Source organism: Anser brachyrhynchus (genome assembly GCF_964034855.1).
Source record: "Anser brachyrhynchus genome assembly, chromosome: 9".
Taxonomy (NCBI): Eukaryota; Metazoa; Chordata; class Aves; order Anseriformes; family Anatidae; genus Anser; species Anser brachyrhynchus.
In genome coordinates, this window is record NC_137703.1 from 10596622 (window position 1) to 10617840 (window position 21219).

General features: G+C 43.2%; 1 protein-coding gene across 19 annotated transcripts in view; it reads right to left on the minus strand.

Annotated features, from left to right (window-relative positions):
* The window catches only part of LRCH3 (leucine rich repeats and calponin homology domain containing 3), a 67551-nt gene that overhangs the window by 41845 nt on the left and 4487 nt on the right, over nucleotides 1–21219 (minus strand). The window contains exon 1 of one of the 19 annotated variants that reach the window (XM_080604448.1): nucleotides 10801–16852. The exons of the other annotated variants lie outside the window; for them this stretch is intronic. Coding sequence (XP_080460574.1) covers nucleotides 10801–10846 — 46 coding nt within the window. The 5' untranslated portion in view covers nucleotides 10847–16852. Of the gene's footprint in view, nucleotides 1–10800; nucleotides 16853–21219 lie in introns of those variants that run through there. 19 annotated transcript variants of the gene reach the window in all.

A 21219-nucleotide genomic window follows, 5' to 3' on the forward strand; every position in this document is an offset into this window, starting at 1 on the left:
CAGTCTTTAGCGGCAATACCGGTTGTTCTCCGGACACCCAGTGCCCTGAGCTGGTGGAAGGGGATGGGGAGCAGGATGTGGCCTTCGCTATCCATGAGGAAATGGTTGGCGACCTGCTACGGAGCTTGGATGTGCGCAAGTCGATGGGGCCGGATGGGATCCACCCGAGGGTACTGAGAGAACTGGCGGAGGAGCTGGCCGAGCCGCTTTCCATCATTTATCGGCAGTCCTGGCTATCGGGGGAGGTCCCGGTTGACTGGCGGCTAGCCAATGTGACGCCCATCTATAAGAAGGGCCGGAGGGCAGACCCGGGGAACTATAGGCCTGTCAGTTTGACCTCAGTGCCGGGGAAGCTCATGGAGCAGATTATCTTGAGGGTCATCACGCGGCACTTGCAGGGCAAGCAGGCGATCAGGCCCAGTCAGCATGGGTTTATGAAAGGCAGGTCCTGCTTGACGAACCTGATCTCCTTCTATGACCAAGTGACGCGCTTGGTGGATGAGGGAAAGGCTGTGGACGTGGTCTACCTTGACCTCAGTAAGGCTTTTGACACAGTTCCCCACAACATTCTCCTCGAGAAACTGGCTGCTCGGGGCTTGGACTGGCGTACGCTTCGCTGGGTTAGAAACTGGCTGGATGGCCGGGCCCAGAGAGTTGTGGTGAATGGAGTCAAATCTGGTTGGAGGCCGGTCACTAGTGGAGTCCCCCAGGGCTCGGTACTGGGGCCAGTCCTCTTTAATATCTTTATTGATGATCTGGATGAGGGCGTCCAGTGCACCCTCAGTAAGTTTGCAGACGACACCAAGCTAAGTGCGTGTGTCGATCTGCTCGAGGGCAGGAAGGCTCTGCAGGAGGATCTGGATAGGCTGGAGCGATGGGCTGAGGCCAACTGCATGAAGTTCAACAAGGCCAAGTGCCGGGTCCTGCACCTGGGCTGCAACAACCCCAAGCAGAGCTACAGGCTGGGAGATGAGTGGCTGGAAAGCTGCCTGGCCGAGAAGGACCTGGGAGTATTGGTGGATAGTCGGCTGAATATGAGCCAGCAGTGTGCCCAGGTGGCCAAGAAGGCCAACGGCATCCTGGCCTGTATAAGAAGCAGTGTGGCCAGCAGGTCGAGGGAAGTGATTGTGCCCCTGTACTCGGCTCTGGTGAGGCCGCACCTCGAGTACTGTGTTCAGTTTTGGGCCCCTCGCTACAGGAAGGACATGGACGTGCTCGAGCGAGTCCAGAGAAGGGCGACCAAGCTGGTGAGGGGTCTGGAGAACAAGTCTTACGAGGAGCGGCTGAGGGAGCTGGGCTTGTTCGGCCTGGAGAAGAGGAGGCTCAGGGGCGACCTCATCGCTCTCTACAGTTACCTGAAAGGAGGCTGTAGAGAGGTGGGGGTTGGTCTATTCTCCCACGTGCCTAGTGACAGGACGAGGGGGAATAGGCTAAAGTTGCGACAGGGGAGTTTTAGGTTGGATGTTAGGAAGTACTTCTTTACCGAAAGGGTTATTAAGCATTGGAACGGGCTGCCCAGGGAGGTGGTGGAGTCACCATCCCTGGAGGTCTTTAAAAGACGTTTAGATGTAGAGCTTAGGGATATGGTTTAGTGGAGTACTTAGTGTTAGGTCGGAGGTTGGACTCGATGATCTTGAGGTCTCTTCCAACCTAGAGAAATCTGTGAATCTGTGAATCTGTGAATAAAAGCATTAAGTCTGCATTGAATCTCTAGAATTGCCTTTTAACAAATAAGGATTATGGATTTTCCTCCTTTTTCTATTTTTTGAGAAAGAGGTCAAGCTTTTTTTTTTTTTTTGAGGAAAAACCTGCACTTACAGATTGCTAGAGACAGCTTCCATAAACACCCTAATCTTACCACATCCTAATCCTGATAAATCATCAGATAAACATGTCAAATGCCAAGCCAGACCACCGCGATGGATCCTACTTCCTGTTACTGCCATACCCCAAGATTTCTTACTTCCATTGCCCTTTTTATTGCCACAGTTTGTGGGAATTAAATCTAGTTTTTCTGATCACCCAAACTCTACGTGAGCAGCAGGGAAACGGTGGTGCAGGTGGCAGAGCTCCTTGTTCTGCTGGCAGAGATTCCTTTTGCTGCCTTAAAGCACTTGCTGAACTCCAGCCTAAGCGTAGACAGAGAACAAATAAGACTGATCAGAATCTGCAGACAGTAAAGGAAGCAATAAAATATCTGTGTATACCCTGCAGGGACACAGTGTACACTTTCAAGGGAATTTACGCAGCGGGCACGTTTTGTACGAGCCATCTCCTGTAAGCCACAAGCCTGTCCCAGGGTTTATTTTGCTTTACTTCCCTAATTTAATTTTCGTTAGTGATTTACTAAAAATGACAGCCAACTCCAACCCACTTCCCTCCAAATAATATCTGTATAGCTGCAGCAGATTTAAAGCAGAGTAACAGCACTAAAACTAGGCAACAATGTGATGGCCAAAATTGCGACACTCCCAGGGGAATCTCTCCTGTGCCAACATTGTCCTAAAATGTAGGAGAAGAGTGATTTCCAAACAAACACAGTCCCAACACAAATAAAAGTGATGTATCCTGAAAATTTCATAATAAGTGCAGCCAACCCCAGCAGTTGTAATCACTGAACTCATCTCTAATACGGCTTTGCATAAGGTTTCACAGCACAGTCGTTTCTTACATATCGGAAAGGGAAAAGAACGCAAATTATTTCAGAAACAAGCAAGAGTAATGTAGAAAAATACTCAGCTTCTACATTGCCCACATGCTTAAGCATCTATTTTAAATAATTACTTACAACTTCGGTCATCATCTAATGGGTAAGGTGTTTTTTTTTTTTGTTTTTTTGTTTTTTTTAGGGACCCTGGGGGGCTGGGACTGAGTTGTACCACGGGATACTGACATCCTCCAACCCGCAGCTTTCTCCCTCCTTCACACAGCTGTGCTGCCTGTTTTCAATACTACTCATTTTAACAAAGAACTAGACTTCCCAAGTCATGAACCTTGTTTTCTGGCAGAAGAGCCACAGAGAAAAAGTTTGTTTTCACTGTTTTGGAAGGGGTTTAACCACAAACATGAGAAGTCTCTCAATTATTCTTTGGAAAGATAAAGTGAAACAAAAAGTATTTAAAACCTCGTGTTTACACATTGTTCTATTGCCTAGACCCTCATAGCAGCTGAGTACTAGACACAAACTTTGTATTTTCTGAGCTATGATTCAGTATTTCTTTAGAAATAACTCCCTGCAAAACAAGATTAGGTAGGAAGAAATGAAAATACACTTTTTTAAACAACACAGGAGCTCATAGCGTGATAGAAAAGAGACATCAAAGTGGGTTAGCAGCAACGGCTAAGTTTTTCCAGACTTCTCTCAATCTACAGTGATTTTAAAACTTGGCGTTTCGGTCTAGGACTTGAAATTCAATGGAAAGCAGATCACATCGGAGCTAAATTTGGGACAGAAATACAGTCCCTTAAATCATTCAAAATCGGTCTAACCAATTACGAGTTTGGTTGATAATGCTGCAGCATTTTTACTCACATGACAGTCATGACAATGTCATCTCATACAAAGTAACTATGATTTCATGTGCTCAAAGGGGGAATTAAGAGGGAGATCTGCCAGGAACATTAAAAAAAAGGCAAGTACTATACAGTAGGCTGAGCTGTAGAATAAAAGAAGAGCACTTCAAGAATAAGAAGGAAGCAAATAATTATAAAACTGAGTGAGAACTCTAAACCTGCAAATCAAGAACAGCTTTTGGTCATTTGCATCTCCTGTCCCTCTCCTGTCCCGCAGGAGACTCCAACAAGAATTTAGGCTTTCCACGACAGCATCCTCAGCCTCAGTGACATTTCTGATTTTGGCCACTTCCTCTGGAAGTCTCCCCCCTCGAAACCAGCCCTTCAATGGGAGCAGAAACAGGGCCGAGTACAGCAGTCATTGAATGAAGCAATTCAACTCCATCCTCTTCCCCACCTTCTTCCTAAAAACATCTGAATGAAAGGAACAGCTCTAACAAAACTAGGAGGTAAATATTTAAAGAAAAAAGCACTCCAGCCTATATACCTGCAGCACAGCAGCATCTGGTGCTTTTCCAAAGGAGGAAGTGGAAGTGAAGCAAACGAAAAAAAAGCCATTTCATCAAAAATATCTTGACAATTACGACTTGTTTTAGTTATAAATACTCTTCTGTCACTGCAGATATAAAGTAACTGTTTAGTAACAACCAAAAAATAAAAGGTGTTAATAGCATGAACTGTCGTGAAAGCTAAAATTTGTACAAGGATTTCTCTCCATTTCTCAGAAAAATGGCAATGCTACACTGAGATATTATTTACATTTTATTTTTTTACAAATATTGTAGCGTGAACTAAGAAGTAATCGATAACTGCCAAATCAAGCAAGCAATAATCAATGTGATGCAGAATATTTGATTTAATATGTGTAAACCCTTTTTTCCTTGTCATACCACAAAATGCAGAGAGCAAGCATACTAATTCCCTCTCAAAAGTACAAATGCTGAATTTTACTATGAAGAAACAAACGAGTGAAATACAGCTACTGTAATTTGAACTAGGAATGACTTGTGTTCGGCTTTAATGGGTTAAAGTAACCATTAACAGGAATCTGCTTCAAAAAAAAAAACAAAGGTTCTCCTTGCCTGCTAAAAATGGATGCATTTCCTTGAAGGCACGACCATGTGGAATTTTGGCAAAGGGGAAACGTTCTTTGGAACTAAGCTCTTTGTGGAAGATAAAACAGCCAACAGTGCAAACACAAAACGAAATCTCAGAGCGGAGTCAGATCGCTGACCTTTTCCATCCTAATTGGGATTCCACTCAGAAGGCCAGCAAATCCAACGGTAAACTCAAATCGAGAATATGCTACATTATATTAAAGTTGCATCATTCAGCACTCAATGTAAACTTCTGCTCAAAGAATGTTACAGTAAGACCAAACAAGACGTGTGAACAGAGCCCTGCTGAACTTCAGCTGTAACACGAACGTGTCTCCGACAAACCCCGAAGCACGAAGACGCGCCGTTTAAGGTACCGGGTGCTTGAACCCGCTTGCCCAGGCTGGGCCGGGAGGGAGCTGCAGCTCAGCTGCTGCTGGCACTCAAAGCGGCAGGGCGGTGGCGAATTCCAGCTCCTGGTGAGATGATCAGCCTGCCGAGCCTGCTGCATCGGGAGCACGGCGTCTCATTCCAGTCGACTGCGACGACGAAAGCCAGCCCTAAGCCTAGCCTGGGATACAAACCTTTGTTGATAAAAATTGGACTTTTGTCACTGCAGACTTGCCTGTGTTCCGTAAAGGGCTTTTTCTTTTAAACTAAAAACGTAAACCAGCAAAACCTAGATCTTTGTCTGTCTATCAAAACCCAAAAGTCAGCAACCACCATAACACCTGCTGGCAAAATGCTGATGTGAAAGAGATTGCAACAAGGGCAGCAGCTGCAAGGTGTGGGCTCCCAGTCGTGATGTATTGTGACACCAGGCGTGACCGCGCTCAGTGATGCAACAAGACTGGTGTCTGTGACGTGGTTTGAATCCCAGCATCGATGCCTGCTGCTGTACACTGCCCTCAGCTAAGACTATACCTCACCGAAGGGCAAGAAAACGTTCTGCTTTCCCTGTGTTGTAAATTAAAAGCACTCTCACGGTTTTCCTTTTACGCCAGATGAATCTAAGATGTATTAGCCTGCAGATGACAGACAAAATCTATTTTAATATAAATAATTAAGTCAACCAACCCATGACCAGGAGGCTGATAGCCAGAGTAATGACAGACAGAAAGAGGCAGAAGGAACTGCTTTACGATGACAAAGGCCAGCTGGTCAAGAAGAACCACGTCCAAAATCTGTGTTTCTTCACATACAGATGGGTTTCTTCACATACACAACTTAAAAACCGGCAGCAAACTCCATGGTTTCACAACGATAACAGGACTATGTTATCATCAGCTTCTTGTAAAACAGCGAAGTAGCTGATGTGATCTCGCAGACGTGAAGGCAGCTCACCTGAGCAGCTCCTTTACAACCGCTGCTCCTGAAGTCAGCCTGCTCCCTGGGAATTCACCGCTGAGGTTACAAGCCTCATCTTGCAGATAATGTCACAAAGCGGACCTTTTGAGGAGCTTCCTGGTGCCATCCGATAGCTCAAGTGTGACATTTAGAGCCAACTCTCTCAGGACTATTACTTACAGTTCCAAATGCATTCGAAGCACGTCGTTATACAAACTGTAACTCCAATTTCGTTAGTTTGTCATCCGTTCCATTAGCCAAATAAATCCATGCACATTGATACTGTTTTCGCGTCTTGCTATATTTCACCTCTTAAACATTTCAGACATTGAAATGAAAACCTAAGAGTGATACTTGCAGCCCTACTGATTTTTAGGAAACATTCCCATAAAGCTACTAAAAGAAAATGAGTAAAATGAAAGCATAGCCCTAAACAGACGAGTTACTGGTATTATTGCACAATTTTCTTGTGCAAGAAAACGAAAAAAAAAATCATAAAAAATACCTGTGCTATAAATCTGATACTAGCGGTCTCTATAATCATTATGTGGGAATAGTTTTCTTTTTAGGCACTGAAAACACTGGCATCCTTACAGCTTCATTTCATACTTGGAGGATTTCCTGACACAGGATGGGTGATTTTACCTCTTCCTGTCTGTTATGATGTAACACCACCACTTTTGTCATACCCTAATTTAAAACAGACCTCAGAAATGTCATCTCTTGACTTATCTTCCACCTGCTAGTCCTGTCAAACCTGAACTTTTCCCAACTATTTCCCCACGCATCTTAGATACACCTCTTGGAAACTTATTAAGTCAAAGCAAAAGAAGGTGGCATTTACTGGCCTGAGCTGAGACTGTTCCTTCTTTTCCTTTTTTATTTTCACCTACGTGATTTTTGTAGCCCTATAATGAATACAACCCCCAATTCCTAGTTTCAATTTCCAGTATTTCATGACGTTAGGCAAGTTAGTCTAAGACATGCAATTTGACCTTGATACACTTCTCGCATTTCAATTCTCAGCAGACCCACTCTTGGTGTGTATAATCACATTCTGCCTTAGCAGGAATACTAGCAGCATTAAACTCTTTTAACCATTTCCAGGGCCTACCATTTTGGAGCCAAGAACCAGCCAAGCCTGTTGCATTTTACAACATGAACAGGCTATGATTTCTGCAGATACAGAAAGCGAGGCAAAAGTTAGTGGTTTGTTCCAAATGTCAGCCCGGCGGTGCTGTGCCTCGAACACAGAGGTGCTCACCACCGAAGCCTGTTTCACCATCTCGAGAACATACCGCGTAGCACACAAAATGAACTGAAAGACTGCACTTTGCACTGGAATCAGCCCTCTAGATTTCCTGCCTCGTGGTCTGAAGGCGAGGTTTGTAAAGACAAGGTTTGCAGTATGCTTTTAAGCAACGCTGCTTAACACTGTCCTTTGTAAAAAAGGACTTCAAATCATTGCCAAACCATTGTCAAGTTTCAGATATGTGGATCAAAGTTTCTTATATGGTATTTCCTCTGGATACGCTTTGTTTTCATGAATTTTTACAAAATAAATCCAGTTTCTTGCCAACTATTCAGAACAAAACAAGAAAACCCCTCACTTCCCCTGAAGAATTCTTACAAATCCTTTGCATGTAGCAATTTAGGCCAAAGCACTCAACTCTTGCTTCAACACAGAGGTTACCAAATGAAACCATTTTTTTTTTTTTTTTAGCTCAGAAACATCTTACTAAGAGTCATACAATAGTATTTTGCAGACTGTGGTCCCCAATTACTTGAACTACACTATTTTTTTTTTTAACATTAATTTGCCCCTTCAACTCTTCTCCACTAAAACACATCATTTGCACAAGAAATGAATCAACTACAACTGCCACTGAGCTTAGTCTCTGTAGTATTCACCATTCACACTAAGAAAATGTACGTACAAAAATCTGTAAGAGTTTTAATTCTGCTTCTATTTATATTCTACCAAACTGAGAAAAACTCAGTCATACCTGGGATCAAAGAGGAAAACAGAAGACTAGGAACTCACTCCCGTGTTCCCTCCATTTTTGCTCTCCATGTTATTTTACTGCATATTTGTTCTAGTTTACCTTTTCCTTTTGCACATGAATGAAAACTTCACAGGTGTCACCATAAAAAAAAGAAACACTGACTAAACACAAACACATATTTTACAGTCCCGCATCGGACCAGATGCCGTACATCCTTTGAGAAGAAAGAACATTCCTCCCGACAGCACGATTTTCTCACCGCAGCAGATCACGAGTACTGCAAGAGGAGGATAAACATTCAAATCAGAGGAACAGCTTGGAATAAAATGCCGCTTTCTCTGAGAATTCTTTTCACTTTCCTTTCACAAGGAAAACATGTGTATATATTTTTTACTAACACAAAAAAGTGGAAACTGCAGAACACCATCACACAGCTGTTCTCATGTGATTACTAGCAAACAGGCAAAGCGAGAGGCTCTAGTCCCCACAAGGAGCTGAGAATTCCTAATATTCCACAAACTTCAGTTGCTTTTCCTCTAGTTGGCTCTAGAGCAAGCAAATCAGTAGCCTAGACAAACCAAACTTATGTCAAGCCTTATTTATGTTTCAACGTAGATTGTGGCTTCGCAGTCAGCCAATCTGAGCCGGCAGGACCACGGAAGGGAACAATTCCTCACTGGCCTCATCATCATCCCCTCCCTCGCACCAGCGCTGCTGATTGCACAGCCACACAGCCAGTTGGATCTCATTACTGTGAACAAATCCTGAAAGAAAGAAAAAAAAACAGAAACACAAAGCCACAAATAGTTTTCAGCCCTTCTGAGGCATGATCTGATTCACGGTGCTGTTGTGTAAGCTCTTACATCAACGCTAGGGAGATGAGAATGTGCGGCTACGTGTGTAGGGAAGAAGGAGACCATGACTTCTGCGAGGCGCTGGGATTTGGACTAGCTGCTTTATGATAACCACAAAACCACACTTCTCTGGTTCCTTACCATACACACTCCTAATAAACAGGGATCGTTTCAGAATAGCAAAGTCAGGGTCGCAACCAGGGATTTATTCCCAGGTTTTGCTCCTTACAGATAGGTGCTTGTGGACACAGCACAGTATTTTAAGGACGGCACGTGGTGGAGCGAAGCAAACACTTCAGGAATGAGATGCCACCACTTCTCAGACGAGTGGGGAGAAGAAATCAGTGACTTGAGGAGGGAGCCGTGCAGAAGGAAGTCCGACGACCCAGCAGCTGGGCCTTATGACCTGTCAGTAAACAAGAGGACAGACTACAGACAGAATACACACTGCGACTGGATGTGCTGCTACGGCACAGATGACACAAGCAAAGCTGAACTGTTTATCCATCTCTGAAAATAAGGATTAATTCTAACCCTTTCCTAAGGAGCTGTAAGTTGAAAAAGTTTATATGTAGTCTTCCCCATCCCCTCATATCTTCTATCTTCCAGCTATTTCATTCCATTTCCTCACTAACCGTGGGCATCCAGCCAACAGAATCATCACACGTCTCTTTCAAGCAACCCTAAAATATCAAGCCAAACAAACTAAAATAAGTGAAAGTAGGAGAAGCAATGTCACAAGAGTTCTAACGCAGGGGAAATGAACCAGGGTCTCCAGCTCACCAACTCTGCTTACTCTGGGGAAGTTCTGTTCCTGGCTGGCTGGCTGCATTGCACATCCCCGTGTTTGTTTGTGTAAAACACGCATACAGGATTTGTCTCCAGGAAAAGCAGCCCTTGGATGACACCTACAAAGCTGGTTAAGGCAGCACACACCCCATCATTGATAAACCCGGTTTAAAGGTGGCTACTTTGGCTTGACCCAAACCTACTCCTAGTTGACTTAAGATAAACTAAAACAAAGAACAAAGTCAAATCAGGGCATGAAACCTGTATGCCCAGATTTTTACATTATTATAATCAAAACAGTATACAATCACATCTGAAAGCCTTGGAGAGGCACCCTCTGGCATCCCATTATGCTGGTGTAAAATGATCACATCTATTGGATACTCCTTACCACACCCCCCTTTGCAGTAAGCTACTGATTCTGCAACACTTGGGTGAGCATTGCCCCATTTGCATCAGGCAAGAAAACAGTCAAGTTAGCTCATACTGGTTTTTAAGTTGTCAAAACTCTTCTTGGAACTTTTGCCTGAAGCTAACTTAGGGAGGACCTATATGAACTGCATTCTCTAGCAGTCCCGTGGAGTCACTAGCTCTTATCTGCACACTGACAAACAAGTAGAAGCCCTGCCTCTGTGAAAACGCTTAGAAGACGGGAAGAAAGAAGGCGACTTTGGAAGAAAAATATCTGTAATCGGGATCATCTAAACAGACTACTTGGAATCGGATCAGAGCCCTCATTACTTAAACATTCCGTTTTCTTTCATCATTAAGCAGCCATCTTTGCTAAAACAGGAGCAAAATGTCCTCATTATAAAGGAGACTAAGCTCATGTTGCAAGCGTTTTGCTGCACCACCACCACTTAGAATCATTACCTGTTTCAGATAAACGGATTCAGTCCCTCAATCCCAGCAAACACAGGATTAAATTTAGCTCTTCTGCGTTTCTTGCTTGCCTTTAATATAAGAGATCTGCTTTTCTGGGTTCTCATTCTCAGAACTATGGAAAAACTATCATGCTTCAAAATGAGTATGAGTAAATGCAAAAATTCCACCAACCATTTCAGTGCTGTCCACTATTTTTGCTTCCCACAGGCCTGAGCTGCCCTTTTCCCATACTATTTAGGAAAGACATACCTCCCTTCCATGGGCTCTCTTCCCATGTCAGGAAGTGATTTCTCATTTTCTTTCACAGCTCTTTCCTTTTCCCATGAGCACGCCAGGACAACTGACAGCTCAAGACCCGCATACCACTTCTTACTTTCACAGGGGCAGAACTAACCTGGCAGCGACTTGTTCTTAGCGATCTGGTTTCCAGCGCTGAGCAGAGAAGCACTGAACCGCTGCGCAGAAACAGGAATGAACGTGGCAAAGGGCCACAACTTCTTCAACAACCTGCTGCGACAGTGTCTCTTGAAACTACACGCCTGCTTCATTAAACTTCAGCTGAAGACATTCATTTGGAGGCTGGAGTCAGAATGTCAAGTCAATTAGTAATATGTATTTTTAATCTTACTTTTAATGAGAAAATGTGTTACTGTCCTTCTGTTGCAGTAAGCTGTATTCAGAAATGTGCTTCATTACAGGACAGAATGCCAAGCTGCCACCTCCCGAACAGGTGGCTAAGCTGTGCTGGAATGGGAAGACGTCTGCTTGTTAGCAGAGGAGAGGCTGCGAGTTCTCCTTGGCAACATTTCATTTCCTTACTTCTGTAAGTTTAAAGAAACATTTTTCTCACAGTCCAGAGGCCTGCCAGTAAGCACGTCTAGGTTTTCACGTACATCATCATCTCCTTCAGCTCCATTTCTCACTTTTGCATTTTTTACAGGGAAAGCCTATAACTTACGGTATGTACCTGAGGTACTGCACACGCAAGACGTTATGTAAAATAGAAAAGACTCTTGCCAAGAAACTATATTGCACACACAACTCCTGACAAAAGATAAATGTATGATAAATATTAGCTCCCACACTTCATGATTAGACTCTAGATATTATGCTAGGTACCACAGTCCATAGCAGAAAATCCACTGACAAGTCAATTTTTCCAGAAACAGGGGGGAAGTGGGGAAGGGGCAGATAAAGTGGGTAAAGCAAAACCACAGGTTAATAGAAAACAATGCAGATGATGTATAATGCTCAGTAATGACACTGCTGACAGAAGAGTACCAAGACCTCCTAGGCAGCTCTGACCCAGACTAGAAACCCCCTGGAAGGCAGCAGAGTGCTTCTTCACCAGGGGTTTGCTGTCCGACCTGGTGGTCCCGTAACCAGCTCAGGTACCCCCAGTGCACTTACTGCTCTGTGAAACCACCCCGAGCAATCTGCTCACAGCTATGGAGAGTTCAGCCTGAAGGGACTCCCAGTGAGAAGATCGTATGTTACCGTCACTTTGCTTAATGCTCTGCTGTGGCTTTCATCTCTATCAGTGAAATACATCACACATTCAGCGGTTCCAACAGCTTGGCAACCGAACTGGAACTCGGGGAGGGAGAGCTGGCATGCAATAAAGACAAGAATAAGGCAGTCAGAAGGGCTGGAAATGTAAAATGCAACCAACAAAGGCTCTGTATTTCCAACGTTCATCTACTTATTTTACTAAATGCTAGCAATGATTTCAATTCATCTTAATATTGTACATATTGTTCTCCATCAACAAGAACGTTCGCATGTAACCATTTCAGCTAACAGAATAGGGATATTAGCAGCAGCTGCAACCTAACCTAGTGTCACACTAGCTTTGCATATTCCCCTCTGTATTTTTCACCAAGAAGTTAAAAATACCTTACCTTACTACATATCCTTTTTTCCCCACAGACAATTTAAGTAGAATGATATATTAACGTCAGTAATAGACGGACAGTGCGAAGAAGTTTTAGCTACAAATGCAGCTTGGAATGTCTTTCATGGAGAATTAGAAACAAACTAGCTTAAACCTGAGCTGAAAATTCAGACGTCTTAAAAAAAATAAAATATGTAATTTCACAATAAAAGGCCAATTATTTCCAGAGAAAGGCAAGCATTTCTATAAAATTTTATGCCTGTTATTAACACATTTCTGCAAAGTTCTTAATTGAGTGCCTCCGTATTTCTGGCATTTAGCTACAGCTTCATCAGACTGTGCAGTAAGGTCACCAAATACGTCTCATACCACTGCAGACACTGATCTGTCTTCAGCAGGATGGTATTTTATTGAAGAGAAAAGTCAATAAAGTCCTAGCAGTCAAAAGTCCTATGTTCTCTTAATGACTCCTTGAGGCCATCTCTCATGCTGACATCATTGCTAACAAAAAAAGCCTGTTACACTTTACACAAGCAGCGCTGCAGTTTTCAATAGGACAATTATAGCCAGAATCCTAGAAAAGGAGATGGAGCCTTACCAAGTCATCTGTACAATACAAGGCATTTCAGTGTCAAGAAATAAAAAAAAAAGGTATAGGATATGTATGGAAAGTATCCCGCATCAAACAGAGAACAGCCAGATGAGGAGATAAATGACAGCAATTGCCAAAACATATGTTCATAATATCAAATAAATTTTGAATCTGGAAACCATAAAAGTCACCTTCAGTCAAAAACACGTCACGCAGACATTAGCAAGGATCAAGGCCTACAGAAGTGGTGGTCACAATTTCATCCATCTTCATTATGTTAAAAGCTAAGCTGGCTGAAAAACAGTAGCAAGGCGATCAAAATGAATGTTACCTTCTCCAATTAATATTTTGAGCTGACTTACATATAACCTTTCACAAAAAGATTAAACGTTATGAAACCCAGGGCAACAAACAAAATGCAAAGTGATCTGACTGCAGTTGAAAATGTATTTTTTCAAAACCAGCCCTGGCTGAGCAGTCAACGTTTTTCCTGTGAGTCACTGATGCAAATTCAGCCCAAAGTGCAGTAGTCACTGAGAGCTTTGGGCTGGTCTGCGTGGAAGCGGTGGCACCATCCCTGCAGCTCCTGAGAAGCACCACGGACAGCTTTGTGCCTAGGCAATTCCAGCTATACTGACTCAGGACGAGCTGCACAGAACACAAGAAACAGGAAAATGAAAGCTGCTTGTCTGATAGGAAAATTCTTGACGAACACTGAGCCCCAGAATAAAAGCCGCCTGGCGACTGCCTGCACTGCACAATGAGAATCCCACTTGTAGAAATCACCAGCACTCCTCTTCATAATTAATATTTTACCATCTATTATTTTTATAGCTCTAATTATACACAAAACCTTGCAAACAAAGTACAGTGTTAACTCGAAAACATGCAAAAATGCAAACCCAACAAAAATTCAAATGGAAAATCTCCACGCTAGCGTGCACAAAGTGGTTTCTCTAACACGTGGACACGAGCATAAGGACACCCAAAGCCTCCTCCTGCCCCTCGGCAACAGGACACCCTGCCTGCTGCCACTGCTCGAGAAATACTTGACTGGCTTCCAGCAGAGCCAGGTTTCATTTTACACAAGTGCTTCACTGAGCTAGCAGCGAGGGGAAGTGCAAAGCAAATAACTCATCTCCCCCGTCCCCCAGCCCAGTTAAAATTTCTTTAAGTCCAAAAGGAATTATCTAACCAAGCAAATCAACTTAAAATTAAATTTTAAGACAAATGGCAGACAAAAGCTTTGAATACAGAGCTATACCTATTGCTAGATGATAAGACACACAATCCACGTGCAAACCTCTGTATCCATCTATTTCTTTTTTCCTATTAGACATTACAAGTGTTGTTAAAACCATACATGTAATATAAATTCGACCCACTTATCTTCCCCAGAAAAAGCCAATGAATTGCGCAGGGGGACAGTTATACACAAATTAATTGGACCCGCTGAGCAATTTTTTAAAAAAGAAAATATATTATAAAACCAGCACATTATTAATTTAACTTCATTATAAATATGGAAGTGATCAGTAACAAGAAAGCAGTACGGGTAGGAAAATATTAGTCGAGCAGGAATATTTGAAGTTTATACAAAACGAAAGACGATGCTAAAGCATTAACAACAGTGATGGTACTGAAGCAGCAGTATTGCTCTTGCCCTGAAAGCAACACTGATGTCTTGTTACTGCAAGTACATGATGACAAAGCATCCTGAGATCACCAGAAACTCAGAAATACATCTACACTCCTAACAGAAGTAAAATAAAACTCTTCAGGCCACTATAAAGTAAAGAGAAACTTGTGAAGTGTCACCATAAAATACGTTTGAAAATAAAATTGAGTTTATGGCCCATTTCACCTGGTAATATTTACCATTCTTCACAAACAAGAACTTCATCTCTGTGAGACTGCAGCTACAGGCAAAGCAGTGGCAGCTGTTATAACTGTGACAAGAAATACTACACAAAAGAAACAAAGAGCACTGCACTTTTGCTGCTAGCATGAATGGCAGAGATCGTAAGACAAGATGCCATACGATGATCAAAAATATGGCAAATGAAAGCTTGCCACTGAAGCTTGGCACCCGCTTAAACAGTTAAAACCAGCCATGCAGCAGGAAGAACTCGTCTGTAACTTGCAAGAGCCACGTGGAAAAGCTGTTATGTGGAAAGTAACACGATGCAAGCCTGTGAACAGCCAGAGTGCAATAAAGTTTATTACAGTTCAACTGTGCAACTGATGCTACTGGTGTTGAGAGAAATTAAAGTTGCATTTTCAATGTAATACGTACAAACGTATTGGATTCTTCTTCATTAATGCCCTCATTGCAGAAGATGCTGCCTTTCAGAGGTAGGTTGACGCTGGTCTATGAATTCAGATCTCTTATTTTTTGCTGATCAAAAAGGGCATCTCCACCTTTATACCTGTTAACATGCCCAGTCCCTCCTACGTACTGTTATCCCTGCACAGCGTGCAAGTTGATGAATTACATAACGTAGTAGGTTTCAAATCAACTGGCATGGAAAGAAACAAGGGCATATAAAACACTTTCAAAATGTTTTCATGCATGTTCAATATCAAACTTGAAGTGAAATGAGATTCAAGTCCCCCAGATAAGACGGACGGTTTACAATTTCCTTTTTCCCCCCTTGCTTCATGGGGCACAAACTGTGTTCTTTAGCTCTAACATTACATGACTTTGCCTGGGAAGTAAAACAATACGCCACAAGCTCTTCTCTAAAAGCCTCTGACACACACACACGCATCCCAGTGAGGAAGCAGCACAGGAAAAGCAAGATGCAAAGAGGTGGGAGAAGTGGTGGTGGAAGGATTTCTGTAAGGTCAGAATCAGAATTGAAACAGAATAGCCAAAATAAGAAGCATCATTTACTCGACATATAAACAAATTTTCTTCTAATATGATTTAAAAGTAGACTAAACTGTCCTCAGTGGAGAAACGTACAAGTATGAAGTGTATCTCCAAGTGTGAGGGGTAGGCAGCCGTGCCAACCTACAGACAGAGCTTCTCTGCCTCGTGCACTGCATCGCATCGGTGCCACGCAAGAGCAAAGAGAAGGTCTCACGATTCTGGTCAGGCTTTTGTGTTTATTTTCTTTCGTAATCCCCAAGGCCCTGAGCAATTGTCAGGTATCTGATACATTTCTCATTACTACTACTGAGAAAGCTCCAGAGACATGTGTTGTAGTCATTCATTAGGAAAAGGAAATCCCTCCCCCAAAACAGAGGGGACAATGCCTCATTCAATTTACACCAGAACCTGCCCAAACAGCTCGTAAAGGACGCTTCACACGCTTCTAAAAAAGTCCCTGTATTTCCATCTGCTGGATATTCAATATGGTCAAGACTTGAAAAGAACTGCACCACGCTGAAGGGATACAGTCAGATTAGTACCACTTGCTTTGTGCCCTTCCTCTTCAAAGTGCTCCATGCTTATTCATTAACCGACGGCAACAAACACAACGCTCTTCCCTAGATGCGATTTGAGCAGGATGCCATGGTACAGGAAAAGTTAAACTCCAGGAAAATACACGTAGCGTATTCACTTCATAAGGAATAAAGATTTCTGGCAAGAAAAGCTATTTATAATATTCCTTTTATTAGTAGTTTAATACTTCAGTCTAGATGAAATTCTATGAACTGGAAGAGACTCTTGCACTAAGTAACAAAAAAGAAGTGTAATCAAGATTTGCGACCTTCCTAGTTTCAGCTCTAGGATAAATGTAGTTGGTACCAACTTTTTTTTATGCTTGTTTTTCGGATTTATTCACTACGCTCACAACCATCTGCGTGCTCAGAATGAAAAGATATTTAAAAATAAAAGATATTTAAAAAAGATATTTAAAAAGTATTTAATCACCGGCAAAGACGATGAAAAGCTTCTAGGCTTTCCCCGGCACCGTATAACTTTTAATGGCAATTACAACAATCTTCTGACACGAGACACCGCTAAACGATGTGATATGATTTGCACAGCGGCAGCACAGAGCCATAAAACATGCAATACTTGAATACTTTGCAACACATTTATAGCTCAAACGATCGGTCTGCTGCTTTACCACAGATGAGTCCCAAAGATAATTTTTTCCCCTACTAAGCAAAAATCCACCTGCCCCTTGGCAGGCCAGCAGAATAAAAGGAAGCAGCAGATCTTTTACGGCCCATAACCGCATTCAGTCGTGGCCCTCTACAAAAACATTTATTCCACAGCCGAGCTCAGAGTCAACGCAGTGACAAGCACGTAATTGTGCGGCTACGATTGTGCTCAATGACTCTTTTACTCCTGGGAACAGCGCCTATGACACCAGCGCAACGGCTGACAGAAGCCTTTGGCTATGACTGAACCGAGAGGTAATATACACGGCCATAAATAACGGTAACAGTGAATTAAGCAGGCTTAAATTACGACTTGGCTCATCGGCACCCTAAAATTAACGGTCTCCTTGGATTTAAAAGAAATTTTCTACCGAATGTTAAGATGCAGATTGTTCCTCTTTTTCCGCAGTAACAGCTTGGAGAAGAATGGAGACGGTAACGCATGGTGCGTTTGGGGTAGAGAGGAAGGTTCAGAAGGAGAGGAAAGGCTAGGAGGTGGGAGCTGGGCTGAAGCAGATGAACCAAAAGGGGGACAGAAGAGAAAACGGAGACAACAACGCGGTGCTGGGGACACCCGACTGAACCGCACGGAGGAGCCCACCCTGCCCGAGGTCAGTTCCCTCCGGTACCAGGCACAGAGCCCAAGCTCTGCACGTTGCCACCTTTCCAGCGCTCCCAAACACCAGCACAGCACAGAGGCCGAGCATCCCACTGCCCAAAGAGCCCCCAGGGAAGGACAACCAGCGGCCGCCCGACTGGCTCAGGAAAGAGACGCGACAGGCATTTGGACAGTGCTCACGAATCATGCGGATGCCAGCGTGATTCCAGCTGATTGCATCTAGATACCCAGCCTCTACCTAGGATTCGGCGCCAAAACATAACCTGGAAGAGGCACCAAGACTTCATTTTAAAAAAAAAAAAAAAAAACAAAGTTGAACTCTTAGGTAAGACTGGAAACCCAAGCAGACGGAACAGTCTGTAACCAAAGATGCCCACGTAACTAATTTCTCACTTCCTGTACATTGCTACTGCCCACAGGTCTTTGATTATAACCACACGCTACTTCTCGTTCCTCTTCGAGATTTTTCTGTTCAAGCAGACTTCTTCAGACAAGATGAGCTTACTGAACGACTGCTGATCATAGCAAAGGCCTTCTGCAAGAGCCTGTTGTTGGAAAACCATCAGGAACAAAGCAGAGAACTACAGGAAGAAAAAGGGATGGCTTACCCCAAAGTTGATGAACGGTGCTTTGGGAAGATGGATTGCATCCTGTCACTGCCATGTATTTCCTTCACAGCACTAAGCAAATCTTCTAATATATTTTCCAAGGTCTTCAACCACACATTTCCATTGTTCTAGAGGTTGGGCTTGATTTCCAGTACTACCGAGGAGTCACCAAGGCATTGGAAGTTAAGAACTGCATTTTTAGAAGTATATATAAAAACCTGCAACGTCTGGGTCGCCTAAAACCTTCAGGCACTAAGTGCTTTGAACTTGGTACCCCAAATCAGCGAATGCTTTCAGGCTTTGTGTAATTCCAAGATTCGTATCTGTAAAATGCAGTAACACGACCTTGCTTCATTTCAGAGATTGCATGGAAAAATGGCGTTTGAAGCCTTTTCAACAGTAGGGAGCACTAACCAAAGCCCAAGGCAACAGTAACACAGTCCAGTATTCACAGCTAAATTTCAACAGTATGCAGAATAAAGAGAATGAAATTCACACAGTTAGTTGCACAACAGGAAAAAAAAAAAAAAAGAATAGATGCTCACTGATCCTACTGGCCTCTGCACAGAGCAGAACATGGCTAAAAACCATGGAGTCAACACCTGGGCTGCATGGAAAATGGGATTTTTTAGGCACCTCCTCATTTTGGAATGCTTCGGCTACATTCAGAGAAGACTAGGACTGCAGATATTTTAACTTTCAAACCAATAACATGACCAGCCGGGAAAGAACAAAGGCTCTCCTCTCACTCTAAAGAGACTTCTGTGCTCTGTCATTAAAAGCAGTGGTTTGTAGTGTGCAATCATAAGTGATGCTGAAATAAAGGACTATCGGAACGCTTTGGGGGACTACAAAGTGAAATTAAGGCCCTCTTCTTGCATATATACAGAAGTACTAGTTTATGCAAAACAATCCTATAAAAAAAGATCAGAGCCCTCATTAAATATGTATAATCCAGAGAACTAAAGAAATAGGTGAACTCCTTTAATACACTGAAAAGTCTAACCTTCAAGACACTTCTAACATGAATGGGTTTTTCCCCCCTCCGCTGTTGGGAGGGGGATATCAGCAGATAAAAGAAAAAAGCACACTGCTCAGCCCGTGACTTCAGCTAAATACACAACTGCTATTCATCTGAGCTGCTTGGCTAACATCGGAAACCATGCGCTCCAAGCCTGATTAATTATTAAAGGCAGAAAAACCCTTGAATGGAGCATAAACCCTGGAGTTGCAGCCTTTTCGTTGGCTACCATGTCATGTCGCTTTTAACACACGCTGTATAATTTGCAGCATTTGTTGTAACTAACTCTTTACTGCTGGTTCTTCCACTAGAGAAGCTAATTATGCCTACTGCAGTCTAAAGCTAAACGCAAACCATCCGTTTAAAATTACTTGCACAGAACGACGTGTTTTGCCAGATGAAAGCAGGAGATCCAAACCTGTCAGCAATGAAGTTTCACCGAACGCAACCCAGCTCCGTAAGCCGTGCTGTAAAAGAAGAAATTCCCAGGCCCACTGACTCAAAGGCTCGCATCTTGTTCTACAAAAAATAGTTAGCAAATCTACAACAGGTCAGTGGTAAAGGGTTTCAAAGCAGAGTTACGGTGCGATTCACAGTTGACACCAGTTTACACATCAGCCAAACCAGGCCCTCTCATTCTCACCACCCCATGCGGTCTTTCCACCCTTTGGTTTGCTGGCACCCCGACACGTGAAGGCACAGCGAGCTGTCCGAGGCTCGATCCAACTGCCAAGGAGTTGCTGGCTCACAGCTTTCAGCCTGGTAAGCACAAACGAGCTTGCTGGAAGGCACCGGGAGCACTGATGTTGACTGCGCAGCAGGAGACGAAGGCAGAGCTTCCCCTTTTGGCATCGGCAGAGAACTTGCATCACTTTAGGCCGTGTACTTACAACTGACTTCGGGGAGCACTTAACTAACAGAAATTTGCTACCTCCGAGCACAGGTAAGCCACAGGAGAGGGCTGGAGGACACCACAGGAGAAACAAAAACATTCATTCACCTGTTTCCTAAACTCAAATCTGTCCTTCAGGAGATCAGAGGAGTTGATGCATTCACCTATCGGTCCCTCTCCATTTTCCTGTTTATGTAGCTACGGTTATAACCAAAACCAACTAAGATTGACCATGCAGACAAGCCCTAATAATAAAATCTGATTGTGATGGAGGCAGGGAGGTGGAGGACTACTAGAGAAGTAACCAGAAACACATGTAATTCTGGACACCATTTAGGAGGGTTTACTGGTAGTAAAAGTCTGACTGTGAGACTTTTTTTTTTTTTTTTAAGGTCAACTCACTAAAATAAAGGAATTCCAAATGTCACGTATTAGTTTTATTGCAACAAGGCTTAGAAACTACAAGCTCAGACTCCACTTTCCCAGCTGCTATAAAACATGAAGCGAAAGGACTGCCTGTGTGCCAAGAGGCTCTGAACATCGCTGCAAGCCTCAGCTCTCCATCCAAACCCACCCCAACACATCCAACAAAACCCATAAACTTACCAGTCAACTTCCCTCACTTTTTTGTTACCTTCTAAACATGGGGAGAAGTGACCTCAGCGTACCAAAGCATGAGTCTAAACTACCCTAATGAAATGCTGAGTTTTGAGTTTTAATGCTGCAACTTTAGGGATAATAAACAGCCAACACTGCAAGCTAGTGACAAACTCCTGCTACTCAAATGAAAAACCATCCTGTCCCCCTCCGAGTCATCTTAAAGATCTTAATGAAATTACATTCCTACAGTAACCCAAAGAGTTTTATTCAAACAATTGTTTAATTTTAGCATGGTTTGGACTTTGCTGTTGTGGCTATAAGAA